This window comes from Oreochromis aureus, linkage group 15 (assembly GCF_013358895.1).
Source record: "Oreochromis aureus strain Israel breed Guangdong linkage group 15, ZZ_aureus, whole genome shotgun sequence".
Taxonomy (NCBI): domain Eukaryota; kingdom Metazoa; phylum Chordata; class Actinopteri; order Cichliformes; family Cichlidae; genus Oreochromis; species Oreochromis aureus.
This window is the reverse complement of record NC_052956.1, coordinates 17801105-17815089: the sequence shown is the minus strand read 5'-3', so window position 1 is coordinate 17815089 and position 13985 is coordinate 17801105. Positions and strand designations below refer to the sequence as shown.

The 13985-nt window shown below is 41.4% G+C and overlaps 1 protein-coding gene across 1 annotated transcript; it reads right to left on the bottom strand.

Moving 5' to 3' along the window:
- Window positions 1-1616: 1616 nt before the first annotated feature.
- Window positions 1617-13280, bottom strand: lats1 (large tumor suppressor kinase 1). The gene is made up of 8 exons (XM_031728574.2): window positions 13137-13280; window positions 12188-12628; window positions 10983-11070; window positions 8698-10058; window positions 7594-8176; window positions 6749-6931; window positions 5617-5723; window positions 1617-5533 (listed from the first exon to the last, which is right to left on the bottom strand). Exons 2-8 carry the CDS (start codon window positions 12515-12517, stop codon window positions 5024-5026), a joined length of 3162 nt encoding a protein of 1053 aa, XP_031584434.2. The 5' UTR covers window positions 12518-12628; window positions 13137-13280; the 3' UTR covers window positions 1617-5023.
- Window positions 13281-13985: the final 705 nt, after the last annotated feature.

The following is a 13985-nucleotide window of genomic DNA, read 5'->3' as shown; positions in this document are numbered from 1 at the left end:
AGTTCAGGAAATAAGGGTACGTCTTCCGGGTCGTAGATTGTAAATTAAAGATGGAATTAAAATATGATTGTTTTACAAGAGGTTATAGATGCATAAATGCTACAAATGGGTTATTTAAACCTGTTAGTAGATGGTTGCTAGGCAACATGATATCAGAGTCTATGGTATAGATGAGAACCTTCAGGGGTCTAAGAAGTACCTTTGTCCCAAGCTTGGCTGCTTAACTCCTGGGCTCTATACTAGCTCAACATATCCTGGGTATCTTTGTTTCCTGGATTCACATCAAGGACGAGCGGTCACACGAAACTGGTTATCAACTCACTAAGTAAACTTAGAGTTTCCCCTTTTACATAAAAGGGGTGTTTCAGAAAATAATCCCTATGAGTGCCACCTACTTCAATAACGGACATAACAAATATATCCAAATGCAACACTGTTGCAAAAAGGACAGGTGATGAATGCTACAGAAAATCACTAATCTGGTGATGTAGTGCACAGAATGGTCAAATAAAAATGAATAAAATTTTGTTTATTTATTACTAATGCTAAGCACATTGATGTCAAACTCATTTCAGATCATGGGCCACATACCGCCCACTTTGATCTTAAGTTGTCCAGACCAGCAAAATTACATTATAAATGTGTAAAATTACAGAAGAACTTTAGGTAATTCATTGGCCTTTAATCATAATATTAAATTTTTATTAATTGACAGAAAATGTCCCTTTTAAATCATTATTTATTGTAGACTCTTCTCCTGTCATTTGATTATCTATCAGTAAATTACTTTGGTGTAGTATGAATAGGAAAGGTATTTATCAATAGGAAAAGTTATAAAACTTTTGGAAATATAATTCTTAACAAATAGTTCTTTGTTAAATCTGTGCAATCACATTTTTCCAACGCCATTCAGTGGACCGTATTGAAGTCTTTGCTTGAAGGCTCTTCCAACATAGTCCAGGGATCTGATGCTTTGGTGGTTCTGGACAAACGGAGCCTGATGAAGGAAACACGGAGATCTCCACTGATAAGTTATCTGATCTTTGTTCTGGTAGCTGCAACATTTCAACAATGTGAGAGAGACTCTGTTGCAGGATCAAAAATAAAAACATTTTCACCAGCTGAATGCATTTAAATTCCAATGGAAATGTGATGGAGTTTGTGCTGCTGTAGCTTTTACAGCTGGGCTGGGGTTGGTGGTGTTTTTGTACACAGCTGTACAGAGAATGAGAAATGATCCCAACAAGGAATCTAGTTGTAGTCTTGAACAGCGCCGAGGTCTGCAAAATCTTACAGGGCCGTCAGTATCCCACATCCCACAGACTCATTAAAGGCCTTATTTCTGGATTTTGCTCCACAGGTGGCTTCAACATGCCGAACTGGTCAAAACTATTTACCTTTAACCTGCGAAACTGACTCCACGGTTCAGAAAACTGAGATTTTGACATCTTACAGGAAGGAAAGGGAGGGTGTTCAGTTTGAGGTACGTCTGTCAGCCAGCTGCCAATAACTGTATAGGTGGATATATGTGTGCGTTGCCATATGTAAACAAAACCTAAAGTCATATAACTGTAAGTCTTGAGACTAGAATGAGAATATGTAACTCTGAACTGGACTGAAACTTTTAACCACATTTAATAGTGTTTGACAATACACTTAAAAATAAATACACCGTTTTAGGTTGGGTATAAGTTATCCACAGTAAGATGAGCCAAGTGATGTGATCTTACATTTAAAAGTTAGATTGTCCTATTTTATGGGGACAATTCTTCACTGGAGCTTTATTTTCACATTATACTGTAGTGCAGAAAATGCAGAATAAAATAAACCTAAAAATTTTAGATTTCAGCCAAAAGTGTATAAATTTTTATTTTATTACTTTACATAGCATTTGTTTTTAGCATATGTTCCCATACACACATGCATACAGTAACTGACTTACTGCTGCATTTTTAGTCACTTCCCAGTTAAACTCTGTTAAGCGCCCTCTGGTGGCAACAAATAGGAACTTCAAATTCAGGGTTGCAAAGTCAGAAAACTTCCCTTTTTTACACTTTTCTTTTCTTTTGGGACAGCAAGCTAAAAACATATCTGAGCAGAAAGTTGCTTGAGGTGATTTGAACTTGTATTCATCTTAAGAGAAGTCCAATTTTTTAATATTTAAATATATTTTTCCACAGTGCTGAATTCGAAATTATACAGTAGAACTATTTATGAAAAATGAAAACCTTTTCATACAATTTTTAGATTTAAAGGATAACAGAGCCATTGAGCATGCCTGAGGAGCTTCTCTTGCAAACCTGTTAGCATGGCTGAAATCTCTTTAGCAAATCACCTAAGATCTGATTAGTGCCTTGCTTTGATAATTCTGTATCTGTAAACTCAGTCACAATGCTGCAGTTTCTAAGCCTATCAGGATTAATATCTACAAGATTAGGACTAACACATGGGTGCTGCCTTTAGTAGCAGTGTAACTTTAATATAGGGGAGTTAAACAATGCATAAATTTCTACTTTTTCCATTTGCTGAATATGTTTTGTTGCTTGGCAATCATGAAAGTCTGCCCTTTCTGGCCGATTCATATGAGAAGAAAGAAATTAAATGCAGCTAAAATTTAAATCTTCCTCTACTTGATGGCGACAACAATACATCACGCTTGGTGTGCTTGTAAAACATGTTTTGTTCTTTACATTCTTTATTCATCCTGGTTTCCACTGTTCTTAAACTTCCCAGAGCAACAAATTTACAGAAAAATAAAATTCTCTCATAAAAGAAAACACAAAACCAGTGCAGAATAACAGTGGTCACCAGTAAGTCCATGATAACTACATTCAGAGATCTTTCCTACACGCAGTGAGAGAAAAGCACAAAAAAAAAAAAAAAAAAAAAAGGAACTGATATGTGATAAAGAGTCGAACAAAAACTCACCAAAAGATGACCAAGTGCATTTCCGGCTTTAAAAATAAAAAAAAAACAAAAACCCTGACTTTTCTTAGTGTTGTGATTTTTTTCCTTAAAAGTGAGTTATACAAAAAACAAAAATCCACATATTTAGTGCTTTGGTTGACCAATATGAGTGACATTAAAATAAAGTTTATGGATAAAGAAAAAAAAAAAAAAAAAAAAAAAAAAAAGCAGCAGTGGACCCCAACGAGGACCTGCCCAGAGGGCGGGGGTGGGAGGGAGAGAAAAAAAAAAAAAAAAAAAATTATTTACATCAACTGTATACAACATAATTTATAAATACATTTTAGATATAAATTAGAAAAAGAAAAAAAAAAAAAAAAAATCTACTGTAGTTGAATCATCAGCTGCTACTTATTATATGCCCGTTTGATTATTAACCCCCTTTATATTTAACCAAAAATAAAACGGCACAGCAATAATTAATTAGAGCAATATTTCTCCCTGCAACATTTCTAAGAGTCATAACACTAAATCCCCCACTGCAAACATTAAAATATAAATTAAAATGTATTATTTCTTTAACCACTGAATAAAACTCCCGCACAAACAGCATCTACACTAGCATCACATGTTACAACTTATTAAATAAATTAAGGCTTTAAAAAGGGAGAGAGCACCCCGATTTTTTTATTTTCCTCTTCTTCCTGCTTTCCATTCCTCTTATGAGATTTAGGCAGCATATGTCACACTTTAAAAATGGATGCATTTCTGGAAAACATGCCAGGAGAAGGAGAATGATACTGGAGTAGCTGGGCCAGCTCGGGACAAAAAAACCCCACCTATCAGCACCTCTGAAACCCACTGGGTTACAGTTCAGGTCCAGGTATGTAGTTATTACTTTAACGGTTTAGAAAAACATTCAAGTTACAGTTATTGATTTGATAAGGGCTCAAAGTGCAGATTCTCAGCCTTAATTTGAGAGTATCTTTACTCTGTAACATCCATGACGTCGAGTATGGATGTTTAATGGTGGCGTTAGTCACATTTGTGCACCTGAAAATAGGGCTGCAGTGCATTAAAAAAAAAAACCCCCAAAAAACCCAAAGCCTGGCTAATGTCAACTAAAGCTAAAATCGGGCACTTTAAACTTTTTTTTTTCTCCTAACTTTTCATTTTATTGAATTATCTTTTCCCCAGTTACAAAACCAGCAGCTGTTGCTAGGTTAGGATCTAACAAAGCCTTAGACTCGAGTCACTGTCTTCTTTTTCCCCAACTGAGTGGCATCCCAAATATGACAAGAACCTACATCAATCAGCCACGACATTAACACCATCTGGTGAACATGTGTCAAAGTAACGTCCGGACAGAAAAGCATTGTATCAACACCGGACTGGTTCTAATTTTTTGTCCCTGGTTACCTAGGTAACCGTGTAGTGCATTTACCACCTCCCTCAATTCAATAAATGGTATCCGACCATGTAAGCTCTATTGACAGATACCTCGCAGCTATTCTCTTTGTGTGTGGATGCCTGTCAGTACTTTGAGGTGCATTCCTGCTTGTGGCCATAACCGGTGCAAATACACCGAAGTAGCCCGTGAACTATACCTGAACAGGACATGACACAGACAGTTTACTACGTGCATCTTAAAGTAAGTGAGTGTGTGTGTGTGTGAGAGAGAGAGAGAGAGAGGGCGCACTGTGTGAATGTAGGTTGTAGTGTAACAGTGCTTTATAAATATAGTTGTGTCTAGCAAGAACCTTCCTCAGGTAACCAGGGTGCAGTGTGTTAATCCTGAGCTTCAGTGGTGCTGACAGGCAGGTTTTAAGTTTGGACAGAGCTGTTTTTAGAGTTAAGTTCAGCTAACCGAATGATGGCCAGCTTCCTATGTAGCTCTCTATTTATCATCCTCCCAATCGTGGTAAGAAATCAAAGAATGACATTTCCTAAAGTGTTGAATTGTTCCTTTAAGTTGCGACTGTGGTTTTGTTTTGTTTTTAAAACAAACAGTCTGTTAATGTGACCGTACAAACATACTTCCTATGTTTCAAATGTGATGCCACTGAAAACCCCGTGTCTACTCATTATGTACAAGCGTGGCAGCGGGCCTCGGGTGCTACACGTAGACCAGGTCTCGTCCCTGTAACGCCGAGGAGCTGGCGGCCTCCTGCGCGGCCCCCTCCGAGTCGGCCTCGTCCTCGTAGCCCTCGTACTCGATGGGCTTGGGGCAGCTGTACGGATGGCCGTTGTCGTCAAAGAAGCGCCGGAAGGTAAACTCGTAGAAGGCGTGCTCGGGGTGTTTTCCGTTGCGGAACCAGCAGTTTAGAGTGTCGTTATGGCTGTCCTCGTCATCGCCGTCACTGCTCCACATTTTATCCGGGTCCACGGCATCAAAGTTGGAGGTGTCCGTGGAGTGGGCGATTGTGGGGATGTATGGTGCCACCTGCTGTCTGAGGTCGCTGGAGAAGTCGATGCTTTTGAAGAAAGGATGGGCTTTGATTTCGTCCGCGCCGTTCTTACCGAGGCGGTCCTCAGGGCCGCGGCACAGTTTAACGATGAGATCCGATGCCTCTGCGCTGAGCTTGGCCTGCGGGGGAATGTGCAGCGTGCTCTTCCAGTTTATCACCTAGTTTCAAAATGGAAAAATAACATGAGGCAAACAATGACCTGTGCGGATGCTTAGCATTTCACTGCAACTGCCTCGCATACCTTTAGCTGCGTCTCCAGGGGTGTGGTTGCTAAGAAGGGAGGCTGTCCAACGACCATTTCATACAAGATCACTCCTACACTCCACCAATCACAGAGCTGGGTGTATCCTGAAGAAGATTAAAGGAAATTTCACAACAGTTTGGGGAGGATTCAGATCTGAAAGACAGCTTTTATTTCTATGCACACAGTTTAACAAGATTTCTTTTTTTTTTTTTTTTTTTTGAGAGACGCATATTTTTATTCTACTCAATGTGTAATATGAATGGGAGGGGGGGGAGCCAAAATACTGTTTCTTTCTATCCTGTAAAGCAACTTTTCTTTTTGTAACTCAATTAACTCTTTTAGACTGATGGCTATTCAAACGCAGCACACCCTTTTTTTTTTTTTTTTTAGCCCTGTGGTTTAATCACTGATCAGCTGCTTAAATAATAATCTGCAGATTAAAACAAGTTAAACTTTACAGAATGAATTATGATTCATTCTGTAAACTTGTGTATAGATACACATAGCATCAAAGGGTGCGGTAGGCCTTCTTATTGTCACAGACAGGATGATAAAATATACATTTGTTCTCACCTGTCGTGCAAGTATTTATTTCCAGCAACTCTGTTACAGTGAGAGCAAATACACAGAACAGAGCATGAATTCATGAGAGACAAAAGATGACCAGAGAGCTCGACAAAGAGACGGCAGAGGCACTAAAAAAACAAAACAAAAACACTATGCAGCCGTTACACGTGAACTCAGGATGAGATTCCACTTTGCTCAAACAGCAGCTGGAAGTGGCCATTAGTACCCCTCGGCCTCCTGGCAGATGCACCCATGGTGTGAATTTCTAAAGTCCTACATCAGCTTGTTCTTGAGTTATTGCATTCACAGCATTTTCAGAAAACCATGACCTCTGACCTCTAACCCTGTGGTCTGGGTCACTGTGATTAGAAGTCAGCTGAGATTATTAGTAGATATGCTTGTGGTATCAATTTCACAATCCTAGGCAACTTCCTTCTTGAGTCATCGCATTCACAAACTTGGGTGACGACAATACCCCATATGTCATCACTAATAGAGTTATATGTAGCCAAAAATAATGAAAACCTTCCAAAAACATTAAATCAAAAATGTTGCACTCTACCTGTTCGAAGCAGCACTTCTGGTGCGATATAGTTGGGTGTCCCCACGAGTGAATGGGCCAGACAACGCTGGTGCTGCCGGGCCTTTCTCCTTTCCAGAGGCTTCAGGCGGTCTGTACAGCGGCAGTTGGCTGGATCCTCCCATTCCTTACTGAAGTCCATGCTGTCCTGCCTCACATGGTCCCCTGAAGAGAGGACATGTGAACACACTGATTTTTCTACTTTTTATATGTCAACAGGTCAGACTGTTCTGTTCAGAGCCTAAAACAAAGATTTTGATGCCAATCATTAAAGAAAAGCTGAAAGATGCTATTCAGAATTTTCTGGTTTTCCCCCTCTCTTTTAAATGACAGTCTGAGAGCTTAGTTTAAGACACCGGTGGGGGAACTCCCTGCAGGTTTTGGATCTCACCCTGGGTCAACACGCCTGAGTCAAATGATTAGCTCATTACCAGGTCTCTGGAGAACTTCCAAGACATGTTGAGGAGGTAATTTAGCCATTTAAAGCAGCTATGTTGGATCAAGGACACATCTAAAACCTGCAGGACACCGGCCCTTGAGGCCTGGAGTTCCCCACCCCTGGTTTAACAGGATTACTTGTACATATGTACTTGGTTAATTTTTTGTCTGTTTTGTTTCAAATGCCTCGGTATTTCTTTGTGAAGCACTTTGTGATGTTTGTCTTGAAACATGTTATACAAGTAAAAAGTTACTTACATACATACATCGGGGCATTATACGAAATGTTTAACATGACTATCAATCACTATAGCAGTATGTATGTGGCATGACATTTAAAAAGTCTAACATTTCTACTATAAGCATGTAAAATTAAAATAAACTCTCACCACTCTGGTAATACTTCGAGTCGTGGGTCCAGCGGAAACCAGTGCAAAGACCGAAGTCTGTCAGCTTTATGTGACCGTCTCTGTCTATGAGGATGTTGTCAGGCTTGATGTCTCGGTGGATGAAGCCCATCTTGTGGACGCTCTCCACAGCGCAGGTGAGCTCTGCGATGTAAAACTGGGCCAGCTCTTCTTTAAAGATGCCGAGTCTGATGAGAAGGCTCATCATGTCCCCTCCGGGGATGTACTCCATAACGAAGTACAGGTTGTCCTTATCTTGGAAAGAGTAGTAGAGACGCACTACCCACTCATTGTCGGCCTCCGCCAGAATGTCCCTCTCAGCCTTGACGTGAGCCACCTGGTTTCTCAGGAGCACGTCCTTCTTGCGGAGAGTCTTCATGGCGTACAGCGCTCCCGTGTCCTCTTTTCTGGCCAAGCAGACCTCGCCGAAGGCGCCGATGCCGAGGGTCTTGATCCGTTTGAACATGCACTTGTCCATCTTAGCTCGTTTTAACCGAATGTAGTTAGATTCCTTTTGACAGAGCATCATACGCATCTGCTCCTGGGCTTCTGAAGACAAACCCACCTGAACACATGGCAAAAGGAATAGTCATATACAATGAATGAATATAAAATAAATAAACTATGAAAACCTGTAAGCATCAAGGGAAAGGGGGACAAAAGAAAATGAAGTAAACCAGTGCAACATATCAAAATGCAATTTTGGTGATTACCAGAGTTAATCATTTTATTCCAAAGCAGAAATTCACAAGCGGTAAAGGGAAGGCTATGGGATGGCATGCACTTTATTCAGCCATAGGAGGCCATCATGCTTTCATTAGAAGACTCATTCAAAACACAAACACCAGATTCCCAATAATGTCACATGCCAGCAGAGATACCTTTACCTTTTAGATCAGCTGTTAGTGACAGCGAGGAGGGAAAAAAAAGAAGAAGAAAGAACAGCTGAGAAAAAACAGAACTGCATGAAAAAGATCAGAGACAAAGTCACAAGAGGACAAGAAGAAATAAAATGTAGGAAAACAGTAAAAAGATGGAAGAACTGAGCAGCAACTGTTGTGAAAATCCTTCCACTGATGTTCTCACCCTTTGCATCTCATTTTCCAGTTGCTTCCTTCTGTGAATCCGCTGCTGGTGGTTCTTCAGGATGTTCTCTATGTGTTGCTCCATGAAGAACTTGAAGGCCTGCGGGGAATACAAATTGACTCTTCCCGACTCTCCTCTCCGCTCTTCGTCTTTCTTGTTGCGTCGGACCGGAACAGGTGATGTTGTGATTTGCTTCCTGTCCTCCTCTTTTGCTGCTCCACCCTCTGGGCTTTCTGATGGTTTTTCCTTCGAGCCGTCCCCACGACCGCTGCTCTCCTCATCAGCGGGATCCTCCCTGCCTGCACTGAGCCTGTTGGCCCCTGCGTCATACCCTGGTGGGCTGGGTGCAGCCTGCTGTTGGAGGAGGTGCTTAGGGTAAGGGGGAGGAGGTCCGTGGTAGTCAGGTGCTTCAGATACGACCTGCGGGACTGTACCTGCGGGTTCTAGGTAGGCAGGCGCAGCAGGAGGTGGTGCAGCCTGCGGTTTCCATGGAGGATGTGTGGGAGCGACAGCAGTGTGCAGTTCGGCTTTCTGGACGCGGGTGCTTTTCACCGGCAGAAGAATGGGAGCCGGTATGATGGCGGTGACTGTGGTGGCAGAGGGCTGTGAGCTGGTCGGGTGAGTACATCTGCTATTCAGCTGGTGGCTGTTCAAAGAATTGGAGCGGACTGGCATGTTATGTTGCCATGACGGAGAGTGGTCCTGGTTGCTGCCGTTGCCGGAGGAAGGTTGGGGCTGGCTGGACCAGGACTGAGGAAGACCGGAAAAGTACAAATCAAGGTTGTGACTTTTCCGGTTGGGAACCATCATGGAATGAGGGATATTCCCTCCATTGTGGTAAGAAGGCGAGGATGCAGGTCCTCCTGTCTGCTGGTCAGTGGGACTGTGCCGGCTACTCTGGTTGACCGGGTACGGAGGAGGGGGATGTCTGCTGCCCCCTGTCATGTAGTCTGGTTGAGAGGAGCCACTCTGAGTCCAGCTAGGGGGAAAGGTGAACTTATTGCCCCCAGAGCTTGGCATTATGATGGGCTGGTGGCCCATGGGCACTGGGCTGATCCCACGTTGATTCTGAGGTGCTGCGCTGTACCCATCAGGCCACTGCCCCTGGGGTACTGGAGAGATGCGTGGCACAAGGTAATCCATGTTTCCAGAGTACCGCTTTGTTGATGGGTTGCTGTCCCAGGATGACGCAGAAGGCATGCCACCACGGTTTGGTGGAGGTGTGACCCTCTGGTTGTTTGTAGGGTGGCCCTGTGGGAAGGCAGGAGGCGGTCCAGGGCTGTCGGATCGGTACATCATTCCTTCCTTGGAGCCCTTCCAGCTTGACCTCCTCAGGACAGCCGGCTGGATGTGAGAAGACTCTACAGACAGACACACACTAAAGTTAAAGTCAAGTTGAAGGAAGAAAAAAACGAAAGGATGACTGAAAACATGAAATTACTTTTAGAATCTCATAGCCTAAATAATTCAAAACAAAAGGCCAGCTAACACTGAACTTCCATAAGAGCAACTGTGTAAAACTCATCTTCTCACTTGAAAAGGCAAAATTTTAATGCACACATACATTAATATCTACACAGCTAGACATGCCATCAGTCCTTTCTTTGATCATACCGTCAGGAAAAGCCACTTCTCTCAGCCCATTTGAGGCATCTGAACCTTGCCTCAGTCACCTAGCCAGATACTTTAATAATTTCAACCAATTATTCTGCTGCCTCAGATTCTCTTAGAGTGGATGGTTGACTTCCAAGTGGCTCTTTACCTTGCTTAACTGCGTGCTGCCTTTCTCCCTCAATGAACTCGTATGTCCCCTTTCAATTAATGTGTCACACCTTCAAAATGCCCTCAATTTCACAACTGTGTGAATGAACCTGGGAATCCTTTTGACACAAGTTTTATAAAGGATTTGTATTAAACATTTGTCAGTGACTCACACGCAATCCTTTACTCCAGGGCATGGTGCATAAAGACTTGTAACTTGCATAAATGAGAACTTTTAGGGTTTGCTTTTTGTAATAACTAGGCAATACAGACGCCCTATAAACTGCTTATTTACTAAACAAAGACAATATTTTCATCCTTAAAATGTGTCACAACCACCACTCAGAATAAAAACCCAAAACCTTCCAGTCAACTTTTTCCCTTCAGTGATGCAGTGACTCATGCCGTGTGTCAACAGCACAGTTATTTCTTAAAGCAAATGTCCCAAATCCCTCAAACAATATTGAGGCTGGATGGATGATAAAACAGGAGAAGCAACAGTTAATCCCAGAGGACTGACATACCTGGGGGTTTGAGGCCTGCAGAGCTGGGGTTGGAAACAACCTTACCCATGTAGTCTGTAGCCGGCCCTACACCGTGACTGACGCTTGGCTTAAGAGGGAAAAAGAAATTGAACACAAATTTTTTTTTTTTTTTTTAGAACTGAGCAATAAAAGAGGAATAAGACACAAATAGGCCTATAGTGACATCTTTAATTCACTGTTTTGTTCTGTCCAACAGTTGAATAGCAATCTATAAACAAACACAGAAAATCCTCCTGTACTGATACTACAGAGACAAGAACAATGGCAAAAAAACACAAGAGCAAAGATTTGTGTTGACTGATGATGAGGTGGAACTAAAACCACAGACTGGGAGTAGTTGGAAAGAAAACATGGTGACATATTAGATCTGCATCTAGAGCATTTCCAGAGTAAGTTGTGCAAATGGAATGACTGCAATGAAAAAAAAAAAAAGAAAAAGTTCTTCACTTTTAACTTGTGCCAAGTCACACAACTGGCAACATTTTCAGGCGTCTGTCCTTAACTTTGAGTAATTTGCTAACACATAAAAACAACAAGCAGACAAACAGAACCAGTCACACAACCTCTTTAACTGCAGGGCTTATTAATTATGGCAAAAATCATAATCACAGGTGCTTTAGTTAATACTGACATCATAAATAGTAGTTTTATGTCAGTTATCTTATTTTAATGACCTGTGAAAGCCAAAATTGTAGCTTAAATTAACAAATTTACATCAACTATGACATACTTTGACTAAAGCACTACATACCAAATTCATACCTGGATTGCATGCACTTACTCAAAACAAGTTGTAAATGCCAACTGAGAAACAAATTCTTTACTCTGAACTGTACAAGCTTGTAATTCCACTTTGCATGCCTCTCATTTTCTAAATAATTCCACTCAAAACAATCTGTTCCCAGCGATTACCCTCAATTACAGAGATATGCACAGAACGTCATACCTCCACAATCATTCAAAACAATCCCTAACTATATCTAAAAACAGTCAAAGGAGCTTGCAAAGAAAAGCGTCTGGACTTCTTTAAGTTGCTTGAAGACGTTTCACCTCTCATCCGAGAAGCTTCTTCAGTTCTTCAGTTAACTTAAAGAAGTCCAGACGCTTTTCTTTGCAAGCTCCTTTGACTACGATGACCTGGATGACTGAGAACCTTCACAGATATATCTAAAAACATTTCTCACCTCCTCGAGCCCTGCAAAACGGGGTTCCCGCTGGAAGCCTGAAGTGTTGGGCTCATTTTTAAAAGGCATGAGGGCCTCACGGATCTCCTGTAAGGTTTTGTGGTGAGGGTTTTTCGGGTTGCTGCTGCGACCCAGTTGCCTTGAATCCTCTGGGAGCATCTTCCCTTGTGCACCAGTGTCCACTTTAGGTGGGTCTGACGGTTTCGACAGGTTGCGCAGGCTGTTCCGTATTTCCTGCAGCATCTGTTGGCTGTTGCCACTGTAGTTCGTGACGGGAAACGTTTTGGGTCTCCTCTGCCGGTATCCTTCGGGTTTCTCCCCTCTTTTCATGTACGAGCATGTAGGATGACGATGAAGAGGGATGAAGAGGATTTCACCAGTCCAGAGTTGCAGTGATAGCACAGGATCTTTGATGTCTGAGCTCACATCTGCATGCTGCAGCTGGAAAAATATAGAGTGGATGTTATCCATGAGAATGTGAGTGTTCTACTTTACAGATAAACATAAAATATGGGAATTAGTAGTAGCCAATAGCTAAAACAGAACTGGATCTCGTTGCTTTTTATTTTATTTATAAGCTAAACTGTGGTGTATAAAACTTAAACCTTCAGACGAAACCGTTTTCCATTACAAATCAATAACTCACCCACTTGCTAGCGCTATTAGCACTGTTCGCTAACAGAGTGCTGCTCTAACGCGAACGATCCTGCGTCAGATACTAGCATAAAATGCCAAATACATCCGACAAATTCGCCTTTAAAATCACAACTACCTAACGATCCGTAAGTTTCTGCCATCGTAAGTTTTCTCTGTGTTAAATCCAGCGGCTCAGCAGTGCCTCCGCGGCCTGTGTGCTAAAGGCATCCATTTGCTTCTAGGCTAATTCAACAACAGGATGCGAACTAGCCTGTTAGCTCGAAGCACAACTAACAACAGTTAGACAACTTACCAGAACCCTCAGCTGCCGTTTTTCCGCCACAATTTCCTTCTTTCAATGGGTAAAGACTATTGCTTGACGTTCCTCGGTGACAAGGACGCAGTTTTATCTCAAAACGTCCTTGTTGTGCCGTGCTGACTGGCTAGTCGTGTAGGATTCCTGGGATGTCTGAATGACAAGTACAACAGCTCCAAGCTATAAATAAAGCTAACGAAGAATACTTCCGTTTTTCAAAATAAAGTTCCGTTAATGTAAAAGACCTTTTTTTTTTTTCAATTGAGTTTAATTTCCCAGTGCATGGAAACTCGTTTAAACCACTGAAGAAAAAAGCATGTAAGTCAAAATTTCGCGTTATTATTTTGAAATTTAGATTTAATAACTTGACTTGATTACTGACGCCAAATTTCGATACTTCTCAATAAGTTAAAATTTTTAGATACATAACTCGAAATTCTGAGATAATCACTCCAAATATCATGGCATTATGTATTTATTTATTTAATATAACTAAGTAATTATTTATCGATTTTTTACGTTTTTATTGGCTTGGGTATTCGTTTGAGGTTTCCTTTTATTTTAGCACAGGGGCACTTGACATGGGAAAGATTTAAGATGGCCTGAAAATCCATTACAATACACACACAACATTATGCAAAGAAATTTTGGAGCCATGTAAAAATAGTTTTAGTAACCCTTAATTTTGGAGTGTTGAATATAGCGAGCCAGCAAAAGACGATCGAGCCCACTGGACACCTTTGGAAGATGTGAAGGAGGGCATACATTTTGGACTTTTAACTATATTTTCATACATTTTAAATGCATAATTGACTAGGAACTTTAACTTTTAAAGCAGGCCTGGAA